At 36.2% G+C, this 23863-nt stretch overlaps 1 protein-coding gene across 7 annotated transcripts in view; it reads left to right on the forward strand.

The window, feature by feature from the left end:
• Positions 1 to 23863, forward strand: part of snap91a (synaptosome associated protein 91a) — a 44451-nt gene that overhangs the window by 5415 nt on the left and 15173 nt on the right. For 6 of the 7 annotated variants that reach the window (XR_003293966.1, XM_026283840.1, XM_026283837.1 and 3 more), the window contains exons 2-15: positions 10636 to 10778; positions 14572 to 14647; positions 14850 to 14952; positions 16150 to 16243; positions 16419 to 16530; positions 16631 to 16737; positions 16837 to 16878; positions 20066 to 20127; positions 20286 to 20291; positions 20861 to 20873; positions 21440 to 21576; positions 21679 to 21761; positions 22204 to 22218; positions 22574 to 22732. Coding sequence is in view for 6 of the 7 variants with exons in the window: in XM_026283840.1 (XP_026139625.1) it covers positions 10636 to 10778; positions 14572 to 14647; positions 14850 to 14952; positions 16150 to 16243; positions 16419 to 16530; positions 16631 to 16737; positions 16837 to 16878; positions 20066 to 20127; positions 20286 to 20291; positions 20861 to 20873; positions 21440 to 21576; positions 21679 to 21761; positions 22204 to 22218; positions 22574 to 22732 (1152 nt within the window). In the remaining variant the exon portion in view is untranslated. The remainder of the gene's footprint in view (positions 1 to 10635; positions 10779 to 14571; positions 14648 to 14849; positions 14953 to 16149; positions 16244 to 16418; positions 16531 to 16630; positions 16738 to 16836; positions 16879 to 20065; positions 20128 to 20285; positions 20292 to 20860; positions 20874 to 21439; positions 21577 to 21678; positions 21762 to 22203; positions 22219 to 22573; positions 22733 to 23863) is intronic. The other variant, XM_026283839.1, reaches the window with a different exon arrangement.

Raw genomic sequence — 23863 nt, forward strand, 5'->3', positions numbered from 1 at the left:
TCATTTCAATAAAAGCAAACATTTAAAAGTATGAGGAATTTCGGTAAAGATACAAACATATTAAAACTTTTGTATGATAATTACAGTGATAATTATAACCAAGTTAAACAATGTCTGACATAGTAAGACAAAACCACTATAATACAAGCATAATGCAACTTAGCATGCTAAGACTAGTATGAAATTAATATTTGGGTGCTTAGTAGGGTTGGGCCGATAGACGATGCCATCGTCCATCGGCGATGGCTCACAGGCATCATCACAATGTTGAGCCAGCATTGTAATTCCTTTCCCCTTTGCCCTCTTTTGCAATCTGCCACATTCCAATTCTGTGTTAGGAAATCAAATTTTGTGTAATACGGAACCCCTAAAGGGCTAAATAGCTTATGAGATAATGGACAGGACAATTAAAAATTAAAAAAATGCAATACTTTCTCTCACAATTCTATTGTTGGGTCATTATACTTTATATAAATGAACACAGGAAACTATCAAAAAGGTTGACAATGAGGCCCAGAATGTACTATAGGAGATGAAAAGGAAGTGTCATGTGGCCACGTATGGTGACCCATTCTAGGAATTTGTGCTCCGTATTTAACCCATCCAAGTGCGCACACATACTGTGAAAACACACCCAGGGCAGAAAATTGGAAAGAGACACTATATTGTTTGTAAGGTTGGACAAACTTTTTTTTTCAACCAAGAACTCTGTCAAAAGTTAAACTGCAGTAGTTACCTTTAAATGGTAGTTCAGTCTTGTGCACATGTTGTTTTAGCTATAGTGAGTCAAATTATTTATGGGTTATAGAATGTTTTAATAAATAAAAAATATTTAATTTGAAATGTCAATGTACAACATGGAAACATAACATAAAGATTTGTAATTCGCTAAAATGGCTGAGCAGTACTTAAAATACTAGTGCAAATTGCAGAGTAATGTATATGATATTATTATCTTATTTATGATCTTTAACTGATTAAATGGCAATCACCCATTGATTGGTTTGCCCTTCAAAAAGTGTTTTTAACCAAGTTCAAGGTCATATGTGCATAATGTTGTTTGTTGAGTCACAACCCGGATCAGAGCGGTCTGTCTACATGTGCTGCTAGATCAAGTGCAAGAGGGTTTTCTTTTACAGTCTTTAGCTATTCTATTAGGAGGACACTCATTGTTAACTGGCTTTAAACTGACCTCTTATCTCTCTCCTTGGCTGTGTACATTGCTTAATTAAATGTTGCTGTGTCTTAATATGCAACAAAGGAGATCTGGCTTCCCAACACCAGACGAAATGCTGCGGTTGCCAGGGAAACAGGCGGTTTAGGCATGTCTGTCTCCCCTCCCACTCATGTCTTTAGAAGAGTGAAAATTACTGGCTCAGCGACGGACTGCTCTGTGCATTTTAAAATATGGCATGATACCTATTTTAAAGGTGCCTGGTTTGTAAAAGCTATCTCAGCCTGCATAAATTCATGATGCAATTAGTCCACAAAGGTCTTGTGAAAATGCTTGTGTAATGACACCTCTGAAAGTTAATGGGATGTCTGAAGTGCATGTTCTAGCTTTGTCTGCTGCTAATAGTCACTTAATGTGGTACTCAAGGTGTCCAGTGCATTTATTCACCTTATTTTGCAACTCAGAAGTAAACTATTGTCTTTGAATGTGCAAGACTTTCAATTCATTAGCCACTATTAGTAAATAACTATAATAATAACAATGTACCGTAAAAAGTTTTTTTTATCATTGCGAGTGTATGTATGAATATGATAATAAATGTAAAGTAAATGGAAGCAATGACACTGAAAGCCTTGCTTGTTAAAGTTACAAAGGGCCACATCCACGCTTATGTTAAAAATAAGATGTGAATTATGAACGCATATACCAGGCTGTTATGAATTTGGGATTATATATACTGTTTACATATGTAAATCATCTTTCAAGATGTCTTAAAACTAAAACTAAAATGTCTTAAAACTACTTAAAATCTATTATAATAAATTATGATTTAACAATTAAAATGAAGTGTTAGCTAAAAAAATATATGCATTGTATTTATATACATTAGTGTTGCATGATACACCAGTTCTTAAAAGGTATCGTGATACCCTGCTTTTAAAAATGTTACAATATATCATTTTACTAGTACCGGTCCTTGACATTGACATTGTTTTAATAAGAGCTGAGTTGTGTCTGCTTTCCGCAGCTGGGCAGTATGTGTGCAGTGCTCGTGCTCTGCTTCCACTCCCTGCATGACCACTTTATATATCTGTGCAAAGCAAGAATGCTTATAGTTACTGACAATTTAAGAGACATGAATGAATTAGAAAATAAAGTGTGGATGCGTCTAAAGTTATTAAGTGCAATAAACCTTGACAGAGAACTCACACACCCATCAGACACACTGAAAGCCACCTATCACAGACAGCAAGCGATCGCGAATTCTGATCTGTTTCACAAGTTTTACGCTTTGACAGCCAAATGCACACACAATTATGTTAAAATGCCCATATTGGCTTTATGACTGAATGGTTTATGAATTATTATTTTAACAGCTGAAAAAGAAAATGCATCAATATATTGGATCAGTGCAGCAGGCGAATATTCCTCCTGCTCTGTATCTATAATGTTAATCAAAGAAAAAAAAAAGGATATCACTCACTGATCTTGACTGACTAACTTTAGCAGCTTTAGTAAAATAATCAATATATTAATGTTTAATTCATACAGTGAAGACTATGGGTGCTTTGCTTTTACTTTTTTATTTATTAAATTTCTGTATTATCTCTTAATTGAATACTACTGTTCAGTAGACCTACTGTACCTAAAACATTGTTCATTTCATTTGTCTTTGTTTTATTGCATTTGTTCTTTTGTTTGTTACTTTTTTATTATTAATAACAAAGATAAAAGCTTTTTCAAGCTCATATCTGTTTTGCTTAATTTTATTTTGTTTATTTAGTTTTCTGTAAATATGACATATATGCACACATATACACACATGTGTGGGTAGAAAATATCTTAAGCTCAATATAAAAAACAACAGAAGCCACTACAAAGTCCCGCCATGATAGAAAAAAAAGTGTGCATGTGGCCAATGGATCTGCCACTGATACTGTAATTTGCCCCTCTTATTGAACAGGGAAAGTGCCCTGTGGGCCAAGTTGATGGTCGATAATTGTTGGGGAGCTCAGAGGCTGCAAGGCTGCAGGCTAGTTTTTCAGTCTGCTACAAAGCTGGCAATGCAGCTGCTCCTCACTGCATTTACAGTGTGACTTGTGTGCAGCGCTTCAGTTTTGCACGGTGTTTATCTGTTTTCCTGTGTTGTTGTTTTTTTTTTACGATTTTTGGCATGTGTAAGCATTCCTTTCATGTGTAAAGTGAGAACCGTGAGATGTTTCATATTTGACTGTTCTACTGATTCTCCACCCCCAGCTTTTTATCTCTCTTTGTAAATAATTTAGGAAGTGAAGGCTAAGTCAGAGATACTGTGTCCTCTGAACTACCACTGCACAAAACTCAAACTTTTATTACAGTATGACTCATACGAGATTGTAATTTGTTTTAGGCACAGGATGTACAATACCTTAGTGCAGTCTTCAAGTACAAAAAAAGTATCCTCTTTGCTTACGGTACATACGTTGTTTTGCTTCTCTGCATCATGTGAATTCAATTAATTAGACAAAAAAAACTTTACACCTTAAAAGTTTAGAATGATGAACAAACCTTACTAAACTCTTTAAGGAGTCATTAGGTTTGTATCATTAGTAGCAATAGGCACTGGGTACTGAAAAAACACATATACACTATACTGTTCAAAATTTAGGGACTAGATGTTATTTATTGTTTTTGAAAGAAATCTCTAATGCTTACCAAGGCTGCATTAAATTGATCAAAAATGCAATATATCAGTAAAATTGTTAATACTGATACAGTAAATATTGTCACACCATTTAAAATAAAATGATGGGAAAATAACTAGGGTATAGTGCTCCGGTTACTCTGTTAACATAGGTTCCCTGAGATAAGGGAAAAAGTGTTTTGTTTTGTCATTTGACGACTGCTTGGGGAAACTCCTGTTTTATCTATTACTGAAGCCTGAATGGTTAACATTTTTGTAGCAGCACAAACCAATGGAGCTCGAGTCTTCCAGAAGGCTAGGAGCGCCATCTAATCAGAATCATATGACTGAAGTGACAGCCATTGATTTATGTGCAGTTATAACAAGGCCAGTTATGCAATGCTCATTCCCTCTCATCTTCCCTCCCATCTCAAGGAACCGAGGTTATGTGAGTAACCAAAGCATTCCCTATCGAAAGGTAACTCCTGATGAATCGTCATTTGATGACTGTTTGGGTAATGTGCCCAAGAGCACCATGCTATAAGAAGATGCAGAACTTGCTCTGTGAACTCAGCCCAAGAATACTCAGCGAGGGCTCCATAAGCCTGAGCCACAAACAGACCCGACAACGTTCTGATGTCTACTTGAGATAACTCTCTCCACCCGAGGGAGAGTAGAGATTCTACTGGATCAGGCCTAAGAGGAGGACATTCCTCTGGTCGAATGGGCACTCACACCTAAAGGGCATTGTAAGCCAGCTGAGGCATAAGCCAGAGCTATAGCATCTACTATCCAATGAGATAGTCGTTGCTTTGTAACAGGCAGCCCTTTAGTGTGACCTCCAAAGCACAGACAATGCTGCTCTGATTGTTTTGAAAGACTCTGAGTGCTTATGTAAACTCGCAATTCCTGGACAATGCATAACAAGTTGGTACCTTGTTCATCATTTGTTCAAGGGGGGGCTAAAAAGGAAATGACCTGGGCTCTAAATGGTACATAACCGCTGCACGGATGAAGAACGACTTTACATTCATTTAGTTCTCTGCACTTTTATATGAATTTTTATATGAAAGTGGGTGAAACAAATACAAACATGCATTTTTTTAATCAAATAATACGTCATTGATAGTGGTTCACTTCTGCGATTTGGTATGATTGTGTTCACATCAGCAACAAACCGTACCAGAGTTCACATTAACCATACCTCAGACCACCCTTTTTAAGTGGACTCGAGTACGGTTCGTGGGTGGGCACCTGAGTTCGGAAGACAGTGTTCATATCATCCAAATGAACCAAACTCTGACATCAATTGAACCCTGGTGTACCAAAAGTGCTAGTGTGAAAGCAACCATAGAAACTTAACGACCAAGTCGTTCCTGACATGTCGTGTTCAGACGATTACTAAACGTTTGTCATGAAAGCTCTCTATTTGTATGATCAATTTATTTTTAGAAATTAATTTTATACTTTAGAACACTGAATAGGACAAATATTCGATGCACAAATATTTTTCCATACTCTGTTCTCATTTTTTCCATACTTTTCTAGACCTGAAAATTACTTGAGGGAAATAGCTAGCCTACTTTTTTAAACTGTGCAGGAACCAGTGAGCCAAAGGAAATCATGAAATCATAAACCTCTAATATTACAATGCAGTAGCAAGTCTGTAAAGTAAATGAATGTACATTTTATAAATGAAATAAGCGCAAATGAAATTGCAGTGTTGCACTTGCCTTTACAAATACAGATACAAATACTGGCTTCGCTGCACACCCCTAATATATATATATATTAGGGGTGTAACGATACGCGTATTCGTATTGAACCGTTCGGTACGAGGCTCTCGGTTCGGTACGCGGTACGCATTATGTATACCGAACAGTTTGTTGGACTAATTAAAGGGGGGTGAAATGCTCGTTTTCACTCAATATCCTGTTAATCTTGAGTACCTATAGAGTAGTACTGCATCCTTCATAACTCCAAAAAGTCTTCAGTTTTATTATATTCATAAGAGAAAGATAGTCTGTACCGATTTTTTCCGGAAAAACACGAGCGTCTGTAGGCGTGACGTGTGGGCGGAGCTAAAGAATCACGAGAGCCAGTAGGCTTTTGCGCTGATAGCGTTTGGAAGCTGTGACATTACCTGAGGACAAAACCAACCAAAACAAACCATTGCTAACAGTCAGATTCAGCGTATATTTATGATCCAGAGGCTGAAATTTAACAAGAGCAGCAGCAACAACAGCGGCTCTATGTGGTATGTACTGAAACTGTATATATATTTGCTTAGCGGTTTTGGAAAATGATTAAGTTCCACTTTGTATTTTTTTTTTTATTTTTTTTTTTAAGCTGTACATGTGGAAAGTGCAGTTTGATGACAACATCGCATGTTGTTTACTTGATGTGCTTACGCGCCGACAGCTAAGTTAACAACACAGAGATATTTGAAGCTGTTTCACTCACCGCCTGTGGTTCCAACACACGATTGTGACCCTTTTTCGTTGGGACTGCATTATCCTTAAGAAATAAACGATGTGCAAATCCGTCGTCAAACTGGGCCTTGTTTGTAAAACAAGCATCTTCGAAATACAGGGGAACAAACAGAAACACTTACACAACTCCGTTGATGCTCTGTAAAAATAAACTCCATCCACTGGTCCCTTAATGCTGTTTCTCTTTAGGTAATCTGTGCAGGGTTGTCTTGCCCTGGCAACCAAAAACACACTCCTTTTGTGACATTTCGCGACGCTCTCGCTCTGAGCCTCTGATCAGTGAAGTCTGTTGTGCTCTCAGTGCTCTGCTATACGGGAGCGCGCGCTCTTCCGGCAGACGCGCCCTCAGGACCCATATAAGGAAATTCCGCTCCATCTAACGTCACACAGAACCATACTCGAAAAAAACTTTCCTAAACTTGTGACAAACCGGAAGTAGTATTTTTGGAACAGAAATACTCCTTCAATCATACAACTTAATTTTTGAAACTTTGTCCATGTTTAGCATGGGAATCCAACTCTTTAACAGTGTAAAAAACTCAGTATGCATGAAATAGCATTTCACCCCCCCTTTAATTATATTTGACAAAAAAAAAAAATATGATGATATGCGTTCAACAAGGTAGCCCAATAACCCAAACGACGTAACAGGCAACGCCCCTGACACTCCCGAAGAAGAAAAAAACACCAACTTATATGTGTATGTTAGGCTACTCAGTCAGGCGCTCGCTAACCAACAGGTCTGCTGTTTGGGTGCACTTTGGATTACCTTTAAGGATGATCTTCTATTTCTGCTCTGTTAAATGCATTAGACATTTTGCAACGAGCCTTCAGCGCGTGCTGAGTGAGCGAGCGCCTTAGGGGCCGTTCACATATCGCGCCTAAAAACGCGTGGAAAACGCTAGTCGTGCCGCTTTCTCCTCCTTTCCAAAGCGCTCGGGCAGAAGCACTCATGAGGCGTCTGTCTTTGTTAAGCAACAATGACGTGCTCTCTCCATGAGACACAGAAATTTCAGCAAAGGATAAATGGATTTGCAGCTCTAAAAATAACTTGCAGTAGCTCTGCTACTAAATTTATTTCAAAATTGCAATCCATATACAACTATGATCAGCTGTTCCTTCATCTTGGCTGAGTTTTCAACGTTATTACGGGAAAGGATGAAGCTGATTGGTTAGTTCTTGTCACATGACCTGTGGTGCGCTTGCAGCATTCTGAAATGTTGAGATGTTTTTACATTTTGCTGTATCTAAAACGTACCGAACCGAACCGTGACATCAGTGTATCGTATCGAACCGTTACACCCCTAATATATATATATATATATATATATATATATATATATATATATATATGTATGTATGTATGTGTGTGTATATATATATATATATATTTATTTAAAGAAGCACAATTAGACAAATACAATAGAGATACAAATTCAATTCAATTAAATTATTGAGACTGTGTTACAGTGCTTGTCAGTATGTAAAAAAAAATGTTTGAATCCAGATTCTGCTGTGGTTTCAGGATATGTTTTGTGATGTGTAGTTCATGATGACGTATGGATGGCGGATGTGTGGTCTGTAGGAGGAGAGCAGGCTGCTTTGTCATGATCTCCTAAGAGACAGATACTGATAGAAGTCTGAGTGTGTGTGGGTGTGTCCTGTAGCGAAGGTGTGATAGAAAGAAAAAGGACTGAGAAATAAAAAATCACCTTATCTGTGTCTAACTACATGTTAAACGATGGATCTAACTATGTCTGTCTATCCGTCTGTCTTATCTTTTCAACATTCTCCTTGTGTCTGTTTTGTCATTCTCCATCTTAGTCTCAATCACAATGCTATTTTATACCCCTTCCCCTTTCCCTACCCCTACGCCTACCCCTTCCCCTTGTCCCTTGAAACAGAGTGTCAAAGGGTAAAAATATTCCCCTAAGAATTGGGACACCACTACTATGCCATCACGCAGCACAGACATTTCACTGATCAGAGCGATTCACTGATCAGAGCGAGAGCGTCGTGAAAAGTCACAAAAGAAGTGTGTTTTTGGTTGCCAGGGCAAGACAACCCTGCACAGATTACCAAAAAAAAAAACAGCATTAAGGGACCAGTGGATGGAGTTTCAGAGCATCAACGGAGTGTTTTTGTTTGTTCCCTGCATTTCGAAGATGCTTGTTCACAAGGCCCAGTTTGACGACGGATTTGCGTATCGTTTATTTCTTAAGGAAGATGCAATCCCAACGAAAAAGGGTCACAATCGTGTGTTGGAACCGCAGGCGGAGAGTAAAACTGCTTAAAATATCTCTGCCTCCTTGTTAGTGCGTCCCCTCCCATGCCAGAGACCCGGGTTCGAGCCCCGCTTGGAGCGAGTCGTTGCTGCTGCTGCTCTCGTTCAGTTTCAGCCTCTGGATCTGATTCTGGATCATAAATAAACGACTGAATCTGACTGTAAGCCATGGTTTGTTTTGGATGATGGTTTTTCCCTCACGGTAATGTCACAGCTTCCACATGCTCTCAACAAAAAAGCCTATTCGCGCTCGTGATTCTTTAGCTCCGCCCACACGTCACGCCTCCAGTCGGTCGTGTTTTTCCGGCAAAAATCAGTACGGACTATCTTTCTCTTATGAATATAATAAAACTAAAGACTTTTTGGATTTATGAAGGATGCAGTACTACTCTATATGTACTCAAGATTAACAGGATATTGAGTGAAAACGAGCATATCACTCCCCCTTTAAATATTGAATTGCTAAATTATATTTTCCAGCAACGACAGGATACAATCGCTGTTTTTAAGTTAACTCAAACTAAAAAGAGAAAACGCACAGACGTGCATACACACAACTTCCATCCCTCTCAATCTCTATCTCTCTCTCTCTCTTTCTTGAATTGGCAATATTTAATAAAATGGTTTAGTGATTTCTAATTATTAGGGGGACTAGCCCCCCTCAATGTCAACGGTGGTTTTCAAATATTAGCGATTTTTTACAAACATTTCTTTGAGTAACATGATTTTTACAAAGCTCATCGGTTTGAAAAGCGAGGTGTGCTGTGATTGGCCAGCTATCCAGTGCATTGTGATGGGCCGAATACCTCAAGCGTTTGATGGAAATGTTATGCCTCTTAACTTATTGTGATCCTCTGTCTGGCTGGAGCATAAACATTAAACCCCATTATAAACATGATATAACCATATATATCCATCCATCTGTCCATTTCTTTCCATGTTCAGCTGATTGTCTGTCTCTCTATCTTTATCTGTCTGTCTTTGTCTGTTAATCTATTTATTCTACCCACAGAGTTCCCATCACACTGCTTTGTTCAATGTTATGACAGCACTGTAATATTAATAACCTTTTATGTTCCTTTATGCATTATTGAGCCTAGGCTGCTCTTTATGTATCCTGTATGCCATAACTACATTAAGATATGATAATGACTTAAAATTATGAGCACTCTTATGATTTGGTCTTCTGTCCCTAGATGTCTTTTAATAGTTTTTTTTTATATATTAGCATGCTAAGCGCAGTTCAGAAACAGAGTAAGACTGAAACTGAATGCAGGACAACACTGACTAGCACTGGCTTGTGTGTATCTAGAGGCACAATCCACAATTTTTGGTTGTCCCAGACAAAAGATTGACATGAAACAATCGTGGAGATTTTGGTGATCATGGCTCCTAATCGGTGTTCCTGTTCTATATAGTGAGAGAGGTTCAAAGATGGCAGTTGTCACTGTCTTGCGACCAAAGATAGCCTATGATAATTTTTGGACAGTGTCAAAAATTCAGCATTACCATTGCACAGTGTGTTTGCTTCTACGACCCATGTTTACTGACCACCCAAAATAATTTTTTTTTAACATGAAATCAATGCAAAATGATGGCACTACAATATAAAAATCTTATCCCTTCCCCTTTTTTTTCAGCACACATAAAAATATAACTACCCAAGTGTGATTTATCGTGCTCTTTTTTTTTTTTTACCACCATCGCATGTTTATGACGTTTTATTCTTCTTTCGAAATGTTCGTAATAGCATATGATAGTCAATAGGCGTCATCATTGTACAGTCTACATGCATGTCATACATAAGTTTATTAGATCCATGTTACACAGTGTGACCTGCAATTATCTTATAGGGTTTCTAAAATCATGCAGTGTGTCTCTGGCTTTGCTCTTAACCTGATGTTCTGGTATGTGTTGTGCCCGCTGCTTTTACCCACAATGCCATAATACAGGATCAGAAGTATTAAATGTGTTAAGTTTAAAGATCTAGATTTTCATCTTTCTACTTCATATTCCCTCACAGACTTGATCCAGGCTACCCAAGAGTCCAATGTCAATATTCCCCAGATGGCTGATACCCTGTTTGAAAGAGCAGGAAATGCCAGCTGGGTTGTGGTCTTCAAGGCTTTGGCCGCCACTCACCATCTGATGGTTCATGGCAATGAGGTGAGAATCAAGCAATTGATTTCTGTAGTATTATTAACATAATACTTGTGATTTAATCCAGACTTAAGGCAATGTCCTGATATTTTGAATGAAAGTAATTATTATAAATACAAAACATCATGTTTGTGGTGCATATACTGAGATGAAGCCTGTCTATGGACTCATAAGACCAAAATATGTAACCTCTCTAGTAGTAGATTTATTATTCAAAAGTAAATATTTGAACATTTCCACAAAAAAAAAAAAATATTAAGCAGCACAACTATTTACATTGATAATAATATAAAATATGAATTGCACAACAAATCAGCATATTACAGTGTTTATCATAAGTTGTTGGTTATCGTAAGAAATTTCGGTAACACTTTAAAATAAGGTTCCATTTGTTAACTATATTTAATGCTTAACTAACATTAACTAACAATGAGCAATACATTTGTTACAGTATTTATTAATCTTTGTTAATAAAAAATACAGCTGTTCATTGTTAATCCATGTCACTTGATTTTAATAATGTATTGCTAAATGTTGGAATCTACATGAACTAATATCAAATGTTAATAAAAAATTAAGGTATTTCATTGTTCGTTTATGTTAACTAATGTAGTTAACTAATGTTAAGTAATTATTACTGACATTTCTTTCAAAGCTTTTAGATGGTAATGAATGTTAGTTTCATTGGCAAACACTTAAAAGCAGTCAGACTTTTGTTTGTGAAAATGACTGCACTGACCTGGCACATAATTCCCATTTCAGCTCAGGATGTATTAAATGGTTCAATAATGCAATTTAAAAAGTGGTTTGGAAAAGAGTTTTTTCTAATTGATTCTGGCTTGGGTCGCAGATGTCTGCATTAATGAAAGACGTTAATGCAGGGTCTGCATAATATTTAACCTACATCAACAATGTTGCTTAAAGCTAACAGTGCAACAAACTTTTATGAAGTCTTGCCTTGAATTTTAACCATTTTCAGAGGAGCTGATCCCTACAGCTGACCACCTATTGCACTCAAAGCCCTCTCGCTTCCTCTTATCACCGTTATCACACCCATCAGATTCACAATAGGAGCAGAGACTGACAGGCGGGCAGATGCTCCAGCCTTCTCTCCCTCCCTCTCTCGCTCTCTTTTAATGTGCGGTTTACTCTTTCAATCAAGGCTGGCGCTGTGCAGTGACAGAGACATCGGAGAGTGAAAAGGCAGATGGCAGTGGAAGGCAGAATGAGATAAAGAGCGAGAAGAATGGATGATAAAATGAGGGAGTGTGAAGGAACTGAAAGCTTGAGAGGAACTGATATAATTTAGAGATGGAGAGGTGCAGCTTCAAAGGATAATTGAATAAATATGAAGCCAGGTGCATGCGGGTTGCGTGTGAATAGGTGACTGTTATAAATAGTGACAGGGACAGTTATAGAGGTGTGCACAAGGACATGCTAGCTGTGACATCATGGAATGGCAAAGGATTGAACAACCTTATATTTTATAAACAGTTTATACAACAATCCAAAAGGTTATGGAACAGTAAGATTTTTTAAATGTTTCTGATGAGGTTTCTTATGTTCATCAAGGCTGCATTTATTTGATCAGAAATTCAGTAAAAACAGTAATAGTGTGATTTTCTTTTTTACTGTCTATATATATATATATATATATATATATTATATATATATAGACAATTAAAAAGAAAATCACACTATTACTGTTTATATATACTGTTTATATATATATCGACTTTTTATCTCACAATTCTGACTTTATAATAAGCAGTTGTGATTTTTAAAGTCATTTATAAAGAGTTATAAAGTCAGAATTGTGATTTATACAGTCAGAATTGCAAGTTTATATCTTGCAATTTTTACTTTATAACTTGCAATTGTGACTATAACTTGCAATTTTAACTTTATAACTCTCAGTTTATTGTGAACTCGTGAACTTTTATATCACACAATTAAAAAAAAATGTTTTGAGATAAGTCGCAATTACCTTGATTTATTTTTTATTTGGTGGCGGAAACAGGTTTCCATACAAAACAGTCACATTTATTTAAAATATAAATATTCTTAACAGTGTAGAAGTCTTTACCGTCACTTTGGATCAATTTAATACAACTTGCGGAGTAAAAATATATATTTTCAAAATTATTATTATTATTCAATTAATTTAGCTATTGTGGGATTTAAAATCACCAATGCCGATCTAAAGATTAATTTACTTACAAATTAATCAATAAGTTAGCATTTAAACAGGAAGAGACTGATTGTTCATCTTGTGATATTTAGTTTTGAGTAAGAGGGGTCTGTAAAATCATCCATGGCTAAAAGTGATGGTCCCCCATATGCATGTAATATTATTTAAGATACAGAGTGTCGATTACTTTAAAAGTATTGCAATCCATTCTGCTGAACATGCAATAAGGAAAAATGTCATAACAATAATATATGGTAGATGAGCTCACTTTCCAACGTTCTATTTAAAGAGAGCTTTTTAATTATGAATGTGACCTGCCAGAGTGCTTTGTCTGAGGGGACAGAAGTGCTGCTTGATAATCCTCCCCCTAATGTTTCATTGTTATCGTGGATATGAAGTGATGAGAGATAGAGGTGTAGCATGATAGTCAGAAAGGAAGTGATTAGACTGTTATACTCTCACTCTGGAGGAAAACATCTGCAGGATATGTGTTCTATAACATCAGGCTATGTGCCTCTACAGGTCACATACACAAGGGATGTATTTATCCTGATATATGGATATTTGAAATGGTTAGAAGTCTGACCTAGATGATTAAAAGTGTTATATACATTATACACAGCATCAGCGCCCCACAAGCCTCTGTATTGATCAGCTGACACATCAGTTCAACTCTGAAAGGCAGAACTGAACAGGCACAGCACACAGAGATGATATAATGCTGGGATAGGTTTGCAAAAAACTATTTGAAAAGATCATTCACTAGTAAATAAAATAATACATACCCTCATATTTTTTTTGTTTTTTAAATTCATGAACCAAAAATGCAATAAATCAGTTTCTTTCATCAGTACTTTTTGTCTCATTTACAAGTAAAACATCTAATCTTGAAACAAATTTGTGAAAAATAAAAATGCTTTATGTAGTAAGGCTTCATGTAGATAGGTAAATATATATATCAGACATTTCATAGATATACATATCTCTCTACATCTGTCAGATGTAGAGAGATATTCACAATGTGCAGTGCTGGGGGTACTTCATGGAGAGCTTTGAGAAACCCTGTTGTCCATTATACAGCATGTTCTGTCCAATTATTTTTAGTTCATATTTTCAATACATTTCCTTTTCGTTACTCATTTCTGTTTTCCCCTTGACTTGTTTGCCTACAGTTATTTAGTTAATGTGTTAAGCTGCATAAATTTGTTTGCAAATTCAGGCTGTATTCACTGCTTGTATGCATTGAGTATTCTGTTTCTTCTTGATAAAACCTCTGCTATTACTTTCATATTTGCATTCACTCCCACTCAGTGCTTTAATGTGAGTTCTGAGTGATTAGTCATTAGATGGTTATATCGGGTTTGAAGAAATTTTTTTTTCTTCACTGAAGTGCAGTTTTCATGTGCAGTTCTGCATTTCTTATGCCTTTCTTCTTATAATCTCTCTATCTCGGTCAGTATTTATTTTTTATATTTTATATTTATTTATTTATTGAGGTCAGTACTGAGATTTTGTGTTGTGACAAACAGCCTTGCATCTGAATTATTCCACCTTCCAAATGATTATAATTAATGCACATGAAATGCAAAATATTTTTTTCTTCTTCAGAGGTTCATCCAGTACTTGGCCTCCAGGAACACCCTATTCAATCTTAGTAATTTTTTGGACAAAACTGGCTCTCATGGTGAGTGTTTTTTTTTTCAAAATCTTCTTGTTTGACATAAAAATCACTATGAAAAGTTATGCAATACATCAATAATTTCACTGTTCTTAAATTAGCCGCTGATAATTATTTTTTTGTCAACTTTGTTGTCATGCCAATATGAATTTGTCTATGAAGTCAAATATTATCAGTCTGTTGTATGTATTAATGCTTGTACTTTCAGGCTACGATATGTCAACGTTTATCAGACGCTACAGCAGGTATCTGAACGAGAAGGCGTTTGCCTACAGACAGATGGCTTTTGACTTTGGCCGAGTGAAGAAAGGGTAAATGAGTCCTCTGCTACATGGCTGTACCCTGAGTTAACAAGTGTGCCTAGTGCATTGTGGAACGCTACTGAGCAATAACAGATTTGAGTGGGATGCTGGGAAATCAAGGACAACCACTAGTCCTTGAAAATAGCCTTGTGCTACTGCTGTAGAAAAGATGTTATATTCACCAAGTTTCCTGCTCCTTTGATAATACTGCGTGCAAGACCATTGTTAAGTAAAATGGGGCATTATTCACAGGCCACCTAATGTATGTTAGCGACCAAGGTCTCATTGCATGCACAAAGAGCTACAGTACATAAATTGGCTGATTTAGCTTGCTTAGACAACCTGAACACGACAGTTCATGGCTAACAACTCAAACAAAATAGTCCAAAACAAAGTCCACAATAATAACGGCACAGTGGAAAGATGTCATTGGAATTACTTCCAGAATGTGGTGATAAGGAAAAAAATATTGACAGCCAATCAGAATCCATCCTGCTTTAAACAGCTTAAGCATTTAAGTGGCATATGACAGAACTGCAGCACACGCTTATAATAAGCAGATCTGGATGCTAAAATAGTTGTCGTTATTGTAATTATACGAAGCTACGAGAATACTTTTGGTGTCAAAAGAGAACAAAAATATTAATTTTATTCAACAATTCGTCTCCTCTGCATCCCCCTGGCGCCATTTTAGAGAGTATCACACACGTGGATACGTTGTTTACGTTCAGGTGAAAATCTAAACAGCATGAACAACGTAAACAATGTATCCGCGTACATAAGTTGCATACATATGCGATACTCTCCAAAATGGCTCCAATGTAATTGGTAGAATAATTTATTTATGCTATATCATTATACAGTATATTGGTAGTTAATATCAAACACGTTGAAGAACTATATTAATTAAGATTTTAAATTTAAATGCAAAAAGATGCAAAATTCTACATGCTTTCATCACTACTTCCTTCATAGATTTAACTAACTTACAGTATTCTAGTAATACTTACAGTATTAATCATGAGATGTAAAATTCCCAGAAGCGTTTTATTTCATCTTTCTTTATGCATTAATATGCTGAACAGATGATTGAAACATTTATGTTAGATAAAAAGACAAGAATTGTAATTCTTCTTTGGATTATGTTTACCTACATACAGTATATTATTTAAAAATGAATGTGTTGTGAATGTGTGTCTTACTCAGTGCCGATGGTGTGATGAGAACAATGTCTACAGACAAGCTCTTGAAAGGCATGCCCACGCTGCAGAGTCAGATCGATGCTCTGCTGGAGTTTGACGTGAGTCTGCTTCCTGTCACTTTCACAAGCTATATTAACACCTGATGCTTTTATGCAGGGTTCAAACTACAGGGTAGCTAGTTCATTTTGACAGCTGGTAAATAAATATATTTACAGCTCATAGAAACATTAGTTTTTTTGACTTGCCTCTCATTCTCTTGCTTTGTTGTTTTAGGTTCATCCAAAAGATCTTGTCAATGGGGTGATCAACGCTGCCTTCCTGTTACTTTTCAAGGATCTGATCAAGTTGTACGCCTGCTACAATGATGGCATCATTAATCTCTTAGGCAAGTCTCAGGAAGTTTTGAGATTTCAAAGAGGGTGGTTTGACGTCTGCAAGATTTGAAACAACTGTAGACCTACTATGATTTCCTTGTTCTTTTTTAGAGAAATTTTTCCAGATGAAGAAAGGACAATGCAAAGACGCACTGGAAATCTATAAAAGATTCTTGACACGAATGACCAGAGTCTCAGAGTTCCTCAAAATTGCTGAGGTAAGCGATGTGTCTTTGCTTTAATTATAAAATGTTCACTGAAAATTGCATTTGTGGTTTAAAAGATATGCCATATATTCTTACCTTGTCTTTCAACAGCAAGTGGGAATTGACAAAAACGATATTCCTGAACTCACGCAGGTAGGTTTTTTTTAAAACTGGATTTTCCACCTTTTCTACATACATCATGATGCCAATACTCTCAACGTCAGTACTAACAGTGCATGTCTGTGTTGTGCTGTTGTTTTAATATGTGTTGCATGTGTCGTACCCCTCTAATCCAAGCTGTTGTACCAAAATTGAGAGGTTGTTACCTTTCCCTGGCCACTGGGTCAGTCACAGACCTCCATGTGCTACATATACAAGGTCAATCTCTAATGATGGGGCATTTGTCAGATGGGACGTGTTCCATGGATCCATTCTGTCCCGTCCCCTCAGGCTGATTGACAGATTCTGTACCTGTCTTCTTATTTCAGCGGTGCAGATTGATCACACAGGCTGAGAGTGTGAGTAGCGTGTTGAGCTTTCCACTTTGGAGATTCCTGCAGCTCAGGAGAGAGCAAAAGTCAATCCTCATTAGCGCTCATCAAATAAACTGCACACAAAATCTCATTTTAGAGTGAACTTGGATGCGACTGAAGAATCATGATCGGAGTAGCAGCGATGCTTGCTGTCTGAGACGAGAACTCAAGCTGCAGTCACATTTGCATCTTAGTAATGCTAAAGAATCGCCAAGAATAGAGTTTCCACAGTCATTAAGACCTCTGTAATGTGTCGAATAAAACTATTTAAATACGTCTAACAGTTTTGGAAATTTCAGTAAATTCCTATCTAATGGAGTATTTAACTAAGTGACATTTAAGAGTTGTGGTTCCATTTTAGATTAGCAAAATATGAAAATAACATGCACTTTCCATGAATATGGACCACTTTGGTGTTCCCTGACATTTTTTAAAACGTTACAGGCACAAATTATATGTTTTTCATTTATAAGAGCTATTATTCTTTTGTTAATTTTGGCTTTTTTGCATAAACTTGACATGTTATTTTCACCATATTACAAAAAAAAATTCATTTTCTAAATTTGACGCCCATGAAGTAATATTTGAATCCTTTCATACAACATGGCATTTTTTTATAGTCATTTTTTCTCCCATTTTTTTATTTTTTGGAATTGTTTAAATTTGACTCCCAAAAGCAATGTTTGTATCTTATTTTTTATTTATTTTTTACAAATGCGGTTGTGTTGACTGCCTCTGTCAAGCTTTCAACACTGTAACCTAAAAAAAAAAAAACAGACAAATATTATTTTTAATTGATAGGAAATACACATTTAAATGTATACATTTTTTGAGTAGTTTCAGTTTCCAGTTTTGCTCCCTATTCATGGAAAATAACAACACTGATACTAATCAGACTCTATAACACAGAACATTATAATGGTTTTATGATTTTGGATGCTCTGTTACAAGATTAGGAGGGTTTTCATGCTGGCAGAAATGGGGGAAGCTTGCTCTGAAAGCATGCTGTGCGTGATGTTAGGGCAGGATTGTTGCCTTCAGATATTCTGGATCAACGGTGGAGTTCAGGACATGCTGGAGGGAGACGTGCATGACTGCCTGGGTTCTGGATTTGGCAGTGGTTGTAATTGGGTTTTGCACAGCTGTGTAGCTCAAGAAAGCTGATGAATTTTTGCAGGGTGTATCAATGTTCACAAACAATTTATATATTCCCTTAGCCCCTATTTAAAGGGAATCCTTTGATAGCTGCGCTTTGCAATGTTTGATGGATAATAGCTTCTTACATGATCAGTTGTGCATGCAGTCACAATCTACATAACCGAACAGAATTTTAACTTGAAGACTATTATTTTTTAGCGCTATTAGTGTGAAGATATACAAGTCTGAGAAAAGTCTCCCACTCCCACTGCAATTAGTAATCAAAATACATGTTTTTAACTCTCATGCATTATTCAGTTTAGCATTTGTGTCACAGCAAAACACTCTTAAAGGAGCTAAAGTGAGACAGCACTAGAGTCTTTCTAGGTTTTTAACCGCACACATTTGTGTTTAACCCACTGTTTAAAGATCACTATTATCAGAGCACAGGGTAATTAATGGATTAATTCAATGCAAATTAATCTTCATTATACCTCTGTAAATGTGTATGACAGTGTGTAACTATGTGTGTATGAGAGACCGAGAATGGGGAAGGGGGTGGGGGGTGATAATGAGGCTTTGCCTGAGGTTAGAGGACTGGTGTTGACCAACACTTCAGCTCAATCCTAAGTCCTCAGAGGCACTTCTCAAATCACTGATCCGTCTGCTGGAGCGCCAGTATAATTGTCTGAGAGTGCTTTCCTGAAGGTTTGGTTTAGCTGCCACTACTGGTATTACTGTATGAAATATCATACATTATTTTGATGAACAGCAACAGGGCATATATTAATCATACTTTGAAATACTCTGTTCTGATTGGTCAAACACACCATCGTGCTCTGCTTTAACTTTCTGCAGACTTATTCTGTTGTCATCAAAACAACTTCATATTCTAGAATGCATTTTGTTTATTATGTAAACTGCTACAGACATATAGCAGGGTCATCAAATTCGACAAGGCACTCCACTCTATCTGTACATGATAGTTAGTTGGTTTTATGATATTTATAATGTTATTATTACAGACCTGATCAAACTCTATTTTATTTTCAAGATGAATTTGAAAATTGTACAGGTGTTGTGGCATCAGGTGTCATATCATGCATGCTAGATGCATGTATTTTGATTAGACCTAAATAATGCTCTGTGCATTACATATTATGGCTCATCATATCATGTTGGCCAAAGGCTTTTATTTAGTTGTTATTCATGAATTAACCACAAAGTCCAGTTTTTATATATTATTTTAATTAATGTGATTTGTTTGGCCTATTTAGCTGTAACTCCATGACATTTTTACCCATGAGGTACACCCACCTGTGATTATGTGGCATGTCTAACAAATAATGTGCTCTGAATCTTTCTGTTGTGCCTGAATGCATGGGTGAGCATGCTGCAGTGCATTGTGGGCCCCACTGGGGCTGTGAACTAAAGCATTGTGGTCTGCATCTGAACCAGTGTAAACCTTACTTAAAAAAGTCTGTAAGTCTATTGCTTGTATACAATTAGTGTCTTAAAAAGTGTTATAGTAATATTCTAGTACATTTTGTCTTCTACTTGTCCTCATTTAGAGTTAGCAGCTTGACTTTGTCGTTTTGTTTTGCATTCTCAAACATTGTGTCTTTAGTGGTAGGTCACTTTTAACAATGCATTGTTTTGTGGCTTTGTAGGCCCCTGAGAGTCTTCTGGAATCTCTGGAGACACATCTCAACACGCTTGAGGGGAAGAAAGTGTAAGTGCTTTAATTCCTTTGAATAACATGAAGGCCTAAAATAAATTAATCTCTGCTTTATCTCAACAAACAAAGCATTTTTACTGCTGATAAAATAACTACTTCTTTAACAAATATACTGTTCAGTAATACTGTTCCTCCTTTCCTTGTGTTAACAGTGATGAGTAAGTATTTCTACAGAATTGATTTGTATGTAGACGTGATTATATTTATACTGTAATGGTGATGTTATCGTCATTGTGGTGTTCAAAGTTCTATAGACTGATGGTTGAACTTAAATTTTATGTTTCAGCATTTTAAAATTCTGAAGTTCCCTCTCTCTATAGAATGAATTAGTTTTGGTCTAGCTTTATAATTAAGTTCAATCTGTACAAATGGAAACCAGACTGAACTTAACATACTAACAGTGGCAGCCCAGAATTGATAGATTTCTCAATATGAATTTCAGTGTCGTGCATATTTGTTTTGTAACTGAATACTCCATATTCCCCAATGCATGTCTGGGGGAGGGGGATATTTTGGAATATTTTCTACAATAAATACATAAAAATAAAATAAAGAGTGGCAGTAATATTTTATTTTCATTAATAATGCCTTGTTAATCTGCCTGCTATTTAAAAAATTATTTTTCATATCATGAATTATTATGATTCCATCATTTAACCTTTTGAGTATGATGTTTTGTAAAAGTTATTTTATTATATTTATAATTTTTTTAATTTTCTATCACTAGGTCACCGACTAAGGTGAGTAATGAATAAAACTAAATTTTATAAAGTGTAATTATGCGGTATAACATTTTATAGATCAAAAGTTTGGGGTTGGTGAGATTTTTTCTTGTATGCTCACCAAGAAACTACAAAGAGTAATATTGTGAAATATAATTCCAAATAATATAAAGGCTTTCTATTTTAATTTATTTTAAAATGTGATTTATTCCTGTGACAAAGCTTTTTTCAGTTTTCAACAGCCATTATTAGTCTGCAGTGTTGCATCAGAAATCATATATTTTGCTTAATATTTTTAGTTTTCAGGATTCTGTAAAAGTTTTCAAGAACAGTATTTATTTGAAACATAAATCTTCTGTTTATATTATGAAAATATCTTTCCTGTCACTTCTGATCGCTTTAATGCATCCCTGCTAAAAAAATAATATTAATTTATTTTACATAAAAATCTTACTGACCCCTCAACTTTTAAATAGTAGCTTATATTATTCTGCATAATATTATAAAGCAATATAAGACATTATTCATGTTACTGTGAATTAAATGAAATGTATGGTGCTGTAAACCAAACATGACACATATAGAAGGGATCTCCAACAAATAATGGAACACCTGCTGGTACCCCTGCAAAAAGTGCAGAGCCCACCGCTGCAGCAGCTGCAGTTACTGAGACCACCGCAGCAGAGCCTGCAAAAGCAGCACCGGCTACAACCACCATCAAGTAAGATCAATAGATGTATAGAAATCATACACAAAACACAAGCTTCCTTGAAATGTCCTTGCTGTAGATGCATCATTCTCTCTTGTCCTTTTCTCTCTACAGCAGCGGCTTTAATGATCTAGTGGATTTTGATCTGTTGGCTCCAACTGCAGGGGCTTCAGCGGCTCCCACAGCATCATGGGGAGGTGAGCTGGTGTCATTTATGTTGTGTTTGTGTAGTACAGTGTTGTTTTATTACATTCTTTAATATTATTTTGTCAGGTCAGCTCAAGTGATCACACTTCAGGTTAAAAATGTGTAAAAAATCCCAGCATTTATTGTTATAGAGAGTAAAAAGCTGGTGGTTTTGGTTGTTATCTGTGTTTTATGCTAAAATGCAGATTACATTTTCTACCCAAATTAGGCTAATTAGGGGATTATATATTGAGTGTGCATTCTAATGAGTTATAATGACAGACTAATGGAAAATGTTCCTCCTCTCTGCTTTCCTGCCCAAGCTTGTCAAATACAAGTTTCTGTTGAAGTGCTGTAGAAATCAGCTGATCCAGGAACAGGTCAAACACTTGTTTTCATCTAACATGCTTTTCTTCTTTTCTTTCTCAATCCTCTTTTTTGGCAATGGTTCAGATCTGCTTGGTGAGGGTGAGTAAAAATGATTTTCAGGTTGCAAATACATCCAGATTCTGCCCAAAATAATTATAAACCTGCAATATATGTATTATTTTTATTTTATTTTTTAATCATTTCAAAATTTGAATGGACATGACACTCTTGTATCTTGTCTATGAGGAACTTCCTGAACAAACTCTTCACTGTCCGAATCTTTACACGTCTGATCCAGCTGTAGCTTTATGAAGTCATTTTGCTAAAATCTCTCTACAAAAATCTATTTCTTTCATCCTATCCACACCCCTACCCTTCCTCGTCTCTCTCTCCTCCTCCTCTGTCTTTGTGAATGCTGTGGTTTGGTTGTGGCTTGGCTGTGGCGGGGTTCCAGACTCTCTGGCTGCTCCTGCCGCTAGCTCTGAAGCCCCCCTCTCTGAGACTGACTCTGCCGCCGCAGCCTCTGCTACCGAACCCGCAGCTGACACCATCGCTGCCTCGCTGCCAGTGCCTGCCCCCGCTGCCACCATCTCAGACATGGACCTGTTTGGAGGTCAGTCAGGTCATCTCCAGGCTTAACTATCAGGGAAGAATGGGAGTTCACGGGTTGTTTAGCAGTCAGTTTGGTTGGTTTGTGTACATGGATTGGTAATGGTACTATTTTAAGTCACTTAGCTGACACATTATAGTACTTCATCAGGTACAGTTTGATGTAGAAGTAAACACCCCTTTGTCATATTGGCAAGCTTAAATTACCATTTCTTTCATGGCTTCTCCAATATGTGGCCTGAAGTCACATGTAGGTAAAAGCTAATTATTTTAGTAGACCATTATATATTTATTCATTTACCAGAAGCTTTTGACAACAGTATAAGCAGAAAGGTTTAATCCGTAAGAGAAAAGAACAGACGTATTATTAATCCTTTCATACAGCTGAGTTGATTCATTTTTTAGGAAGCAAACTACCAATAAAGCTAAGGATTAGCTCACTTGAGATTAGCTTGCTAGCATTGATGTTTTTCATTAGTTATGTCGCCTACAGCAGACATTTCAGCTTTGATTATACAAGGCCAATGGTAGGCTAGTTCATCAAATTTGATGCCTTGTAAATGTTTAAACCCAGGATTGTGCCAGGATAAATATATAAATAGAACATTTATGTTTTGATTGGAGTAAACCAGTTAAATACACATTGATCATGGAATTAAAATTTTAAATAGTTTTATATTATAATGCATTTAATTATTATTATTATTATTATTATTATTATTATTGTTTTATTTGTTTTTCCATTTTCCATTCCAAGGTTGTTGTTTATTTAATGTCGTTTTGACTAATTTTAATGCCAATTTTTAGTTTTAGTTATTTTAGTACATGAAGTTAAACTACATGAGAATGCGAAATGCTGAAAATAAAAGAAGTTAAACATTTTGAATACATTTTATTTTAACATCTATTTCTTTTTAATTTTAGTTACCTATAATAACTATAATTAACTCGCTGGTAATGTCTAATCATTTTACACATCATACCAGACAAAGATCACTGAATAAATCATCCACAATTTGTATTCAATTCATTTCTATAATATTTAACCTTGACACTCGAGTGTGAAACTGCTTGAATAAGACACTAAATTACATGCAGAAGTAGTATGCAGAATTAATGCATTTCTTTCAAATGC

The sequence above is a fragment of the Carassius auratus genome, chromosome 16, assembly GCF_003368295.1.
Source record: "Carassius auratus strain Wakin chromosome 16, ASM336829v1, whole genome shotgun sequence".
Lineage (NCBI taxonomy): Eukaryota > Metazoa > Chordata > Actinopteri > Cypriniformes > Cyprinidae > Carassius > Carassius auratus.